This window comes from Heteronotia binoei, chromosome 5 (assembly GCF_032191835.1).
Source record: "Heteronotia binoei isolate CCM8104 ecotype False Entrance Well chromosome 5, APGP_CSIRO_Hbin_v1, whole genome shotgun sequence".
NCBI lineage: Eukaryota > Metazoa > Chordata > Lepidosauria > Squamata > Gekkonidae > Heteronotia > Heteronotia binoei.
Genome location: NC_083227.1, coordinates 9124314 through 9129468, shown reverse-complemented (window position 1 = coordinate 9129468; position 5155 = coordinate 9124314). Strand labels below are relative to the sequence as shown.

At 49.2% G+C, this 5155-nt stretch overlaps 1 protein-coding gene across 2 annotated transcripts; it reads left to right on the top strand.

The window, feature by feature from the left end:
• The first annotated feature begins 635 nt into the window (after nucleotides 1-635).
• On the top strand, nucleotides 636-4545 carry LOC132572143 (zinc finger and SCAN domain-containing protein 30-like). Of its 2 annotated transcripts, none has more exons than XR_009555405.1 (2): nucleotides 636-655; nucleotides 4360-4545. XR_009555405.1 is itself a non-coding variant. In XM_060238946.1 (2 exons), exons 1-2 carry the CDS (start codon nucleotides 3711-3713, stop codon nucleotides 4528-4530), a joined length of 594 nt encoding a protein of 197 aa, XP_060094929.1. In that variant the 5' UTR covers nucleotides 3636-3710; the 3' UTR covers nucleotides 4531-4545. The 2 variants fall into 2 exon arrangements, 1 of the variants encoding a protein (XP_060094929.1); XM_060238946.1 differs by lacking the exon at nucleotides 636-655 and adding an exon at nucleotides 3636-4133.
• The last annotated feature ends 610 nt before the right edge of the window (nucleotides 4546-5155 follow it).

Sequence of the window (5155 nt, the reverse complement as noted above, 5' to 3'; positions counted from 1 at the left end):
CCACCCCTAATGTCTCCTGGCTCCACCCCCAAAGCCTCCTGGCTCCACCCCCAAAGCCTCCAGATATTTCTTGTATTGGACTTGGCAACCCTAACTGGCACTGAAGCCCTTTTCATACTCCAGATATTGATAAGATTTCTCTTACGAGCGAGTGCTCTGATACTTAGCCGGTCATGAATACCCAAGTGTTTCCCACTCTCCAGTCACTTATATGCTTTCTCTCTTGTGTTTATTCTCTGATGGCAAAGAGGGTTGCTACGGACATGCCTCATTTTGAGCAGCCAACATAAATATATACATCATTCTAGCTTGCCATTAGGAGAAAATACATTGAAATATAGTGGGAGATGGGTTTAGTGTATGTAATGAGATGTAAACTGCCAATATCCCTTGTCTGAGTCTGTCAATACAAAAGATGAAGCTCCTCCAGGAGGCGTTTCTCCTTCCTCTGCAGCACTGAATGAGTTAAAACCGGTGACCTGCTTGCTAGAGAGGCCCAGCAAGGTGGGGGGAGGCAGGAGAGGAAAGAGGCTTTTCCCCGGGAAGGGGAGGGGTTTGCATTTGCAGGGCGAAGGAGGACTGGGAGGGGTGCAGAGAAGCTGCAGGAGGAGGGGAAAGCCGTGCAGCAGCCGGATCCCGGGAGGTCTCCTTGGAAGTAAGTCACATGGGGGAGGGATAAGCGTCTAGATCTTGGAAAGGAGTTGGCCAGCTCCCTCCCTTGTAGCCCTATTCTCCCGAGCAATTGATCTCTGTCCCTTGGAGGTGGGTTCTAATTCTGGGAGCACTTCAGGCCCCACCTGGAGGTCACCAACCCAGAGATCCACGGAAGCAGCTAAAGCCCCCGTAATCAACTGCTGTGAATACATAACTAGCAGCGTTTACTATAGACCCAAATATTATTTCTTGCGGTCAGTAATCAGTCCACATCTCTCCCATGCATAGATCCATTCACAATGTACAATGCCTTAAAATGTGTCTTAAAGTGCAGGTGTTTTATCAACTTCTCACAAGAGCAGGCAAAATAGTGCTTGTGCTGAACCTGGATGTCTTGAATCAAGCGACTGCGGGGTGACATGATAGAGGTTTACAAGATAATGCATGGGATGGAGAAAATAGAGAAAGAAGTACTTTTCTCCCTTTCTCACAATACAAGAACTCGTGGGCATTCGATGAAATTGCTGAGCAGACAGGTTAAAACGGATAACAGGAAGTACTTCTTCACCCAAAGGGTGATTAACATGTGGAATTCACTGCCACAGGAGGTGGTGGGGGCCACAAGCATGGCCACCTTCAAGAGGGGTTTAGATAAAAATATGGAGCAGAGGTCCATCAGTGGCTATTAGCCACAGTGTGTATGTATATATAAATTTTTTTGCCACTGTGTGACACAGAGTGTTGGACTGGATGGGCCATTGGCCTGATCCAACATGGCTTCTCTTATGTTCTTAAGCGCTTGCAAGAAGACTGCTGGATTTCATATGTGGATTTCAGTGCAATGTGGGAGCCTTGTGAGGATGGCAGGGATCGATTTCTCAGGAATTTCTTTGGAACTGTAGTTAACTTTGTTGCTTATTTATTCAGGGTAGTTGATTATTTTGGCTTCAGCCACCTAGAGGTTGGTAGCTCTGTGAGGCACCAGTTTTGTTCAGCTGTTTCAGTGGAGTTTGTTGGGGTCAGCGATAACCAGTTTTTCTTTCAAATGTAAGAAAAGTTGAATGTATGAAACTGACATTCTCTTGCTTGTCATTTTCATTCTGCAAACCAACAAACCCAAGCAGGTCTTTTGGAGAGTGGGGTGAGCAAAAAAGGGGCACAGGGAAAGGGAAGTCCGGCCTGTTCTGCAATTGGCTGCGGCCCCCTCCTAAGCCCCTGATGTGGGCCCAGTGTGGGCCTGGGGCTGCCCAGCAGAGGAGAGGAACATTTAAAATACCCCGTTGCCAAGCTGGAGAGCACCTAGCAAACCAACTGGTGCTCATGGAAACACCACCCACGCCCACCAATCAGAGCATTAGGCAGCTCCCCTGAGGGGCAGAGAGGGGTGGAGCATGCTGATGTGGCCACACCCCCGATATATACAAGGCCAGGAGGAACAAATGCCACACAGAACATATGAAGCTGCCTTATACTGAATCAGACTCTCGGTCCATCAAAGTCAGTATTGTCTACTCAGACTGGCAGCAGCTCTCCAGGGTCTCAAGCTGAGGCTTTTCACGCCTGCTTGCCTGGACCCTTTTCAGTTGGAGATGCCGGGGATTGAACCTGGGACCTTCTGCTTCCCAAGCAGATGCTCTACCCCGGAGCCACCGTGCCTCCCCTAAATCCATCACTGTGAGGGTCATGGCATGTAAACACACCACGGAGTTCCACAAATGTGGGTTCGAGTCCCCACCAGCATCAGTGTTTTGCAAAGTGAACACAAAAGGAGAGAACACACCTGCTTCAAACGCATCGCCCTGCCCTGTCACTCCATGGCTCATTGGGAAGAGACAGATGTAACACAATGCCAAACTGTCCCTCCTGCTCTGGGGTTAGGGTGGGAGGAAGGGCATCCTTTTGCCAGGCGAGAGAGGCACAGACCCCAAGGCAGCACAACGGGGAAACACCAGGGCATGTTCCCAGGAGGAGAGGGTTCAGATCTTGTTAAGGGATATGCCAACAAGAATATGAAGCCTGCCATTGGGGAGTCGGGAGGCCCAGAAAGGAATCCCGGACAGGATCCAATGTGTTAAATTATTCAAGCTGAATGGCAGGTATTTTGGCTGACTCTCCCTCCAACTTCCATCTCCAGCAGAGCACCATTGAGATACTTAGAAGCCATGCAAAGGCGTTCAGGGTCTTGGCGTAGGCTTTTTTCCAAACAGTCTGGACTCTGGAAAATGGCCCTTCTTTCAGGTTGAGATGTAAGAAAACTGTGGTAGTTCTCTGGATGAAGGACTTGTAGTATATTCCCTGCTTCTTTTTGGGACTGGAGATTCTATTTATACGTGCATATATACCGTATATTTATTTTATTTATTGCATTTATATCCCACGCTCCCCTAGCGGGCTCAGAGGAGCTAACAACAATTGACAAAACATAGTATTAAGAACAAGATGCTATAAAATAATTAAAACAGTCAAAGCAATTTAAAAATATAGTATAATTTCCAAAATGGTCACGAGGATGAAGAAAGTAGAGAAGGAAGTCCTTTTCTCCCTTTCTCACAATACAAGAACTCGTGGGCATTCAATGAAATTACTGAGCAGTAATTTGGCTGCAGGGTGGTGAGATGGTGGTCACCTCCCCGTTATGGTATTTATTAAATGCTGGTTTAAATAATTCTGTCTTGCAGGTCCTGCGGAATTGTTGCAAGTCCTGCAGGGCCTTGATGTCTTCGGGGAGGGCATTCCACAAGGCAGGGGCTGCCACTGAAAAGGCTCTTACTCGAGTGGTGGACAGCTGTGCTTCTTTTGGCCCAGGGATTGTAAGAAGATTTTGTGTACTTGATCGAAGTGTTCTGTGAGGCTCATATGGGGAGAGGTGGTCCTGGAGGTAGACAGGTCCCAGACCATATATCTGTGTCTGCACGTTTGTGTGTGTACGTATTTTCCTTTTGACACACTCCTGTTTGTCTCTCTCCCTGGCCCCTCAGGGAGAAGCCTCTCTTTAGAGCCAAGTGAATAAAGGCAAGTTTTCTCAGACAGAGGTGGCTCAAGAGAAACGGAAGGAGATGGAAGAGCAGGACCCGGAAGGACCCGGCACTGGAAAGAAAGCAAGAAAGAGCCCCCATCCCACCCAACCTGGAAGTGGTGCTGAATTCTGGGAAAGAGCTGTGCCAGAGAGCCTGGCTGAGAACTCTATGACTTCAGATGTTCATTGCCAACACTTCCGGCAGTTCCGCTACCATGAGGCTGATGGGCCCCGAGAGGTTTGCAGCCATCTCCATGGACTTTGCAACCAGTGGCTGAAGCCGGAGAGGCACACCAAGAAGCAGATCCTGGACCTGGTGATCCTGGAGCAGTTCCTGACTCTCCTGCCCCAGGAAGTGCAGTGCTGGGTCAGAGGATGTGGGCCGGAGACCAGTTCCCAGGCGGTGGCCCTGGCCGAAGGTTTCCTCCTGAGTCAGGCAGAGGAGAAGAGGCAGGCAGAACAGGTGAGGGGATTCCCTCCAGGTGTCTTATTCAAGCAACAATATCTGACCTTAACTTAAAGTTTCCTTGCCAGATAATTGTCCAGAACTTCTTCTGCTAGAGAATTTTTGACCCCTGCAAATAACTCACCATATCAGCTGATAGACGGCTGCAGAGTGTGGGAGTGGGGCAGGATCCATTCTTTGGTCTCTTTTCCATTCCATCTCTTACCCCTTGCTGCTGTTTCAGATGCAGGGACCACCTTTGAAGATGGAAGCTGCAATCCCTGAGGCAGAAGGAGCTTCCTTGGAGCAGGGGCAGAGGGTGCAGGAGGTGGAGCGTGCCCAAGATGCCCTCTCCTGTGGTAAGGACTCCTTGTGCCTGGATGCCATTGGGGCAGCCTGTGAATGTGGTGGGTAGAGAGTTCAGGTCAGGGGGGAAAGTACGTATTTCTACAGAGAACACAGAGTTAATTGGTGGCACTCAATGTCCACAAACTGATGTCTCTAAAAGGTCAGGCAAACTCTTGGAGGACAATTTGTCCCTTAAATTAAAATTTCATATCTCACCTTCATTCCTAAAAGATCTCAAATTCCTTGGGGAGGGGGGGAGGTAGGCAAACCTTGAAAGGGACCCTCCACCTTCCGGGGGAGCAGAGCTCTGAAACCACTCCCTGGGGGCCAGTAATCATAAGGAAATCTGTCTTCAGTGTTTGTGCTTGCAGGGTCATCTGGGGGGCTTCCTTGAGCAGCAGGGTGTGGAGTAGGGATGGCAGGCTCTGGCCAGAGCTGGATTAAACCCTGTGGAGGCCCCTAGGCAGTTGAAATCTTGGGGGGCCCCTCACAAATTATCTCACCCACCCCACTGCCCGTGGCCCCTGCTGCAGCCACTGGTGGCTAAAAAGGCAAATGCAATTTTGGGCTGTATCAACAGACGTATAGTGTCCAGATCATGTGATGTGATGGTATCGCTTTACTCTGCTCTGGTAAGACCTCACCTGGAGTATTGTGTTCAGTTTTGGGCACCGCATTTTAAGAAGGATATA

What these genes read in the sequence shown, in the direction of transcription:
- LOC132572143 (XM_060238946.1), top strand. Translation starts at nt 3,711, where the DNA reads ATGGAAGAGCAGGACCCGGAAGGACCCGGCACTGGAAAGAAAGCAAGA. An exon ending in AGAAGAGGCAGGCAGAACAG is followed by an intron (nt 4,134 to 4,359) that starts GTGAGGGGATTC and finishes CTGCTGTTTCAG; the next exon opens with ATGCAGGGACCACCTTTGAA.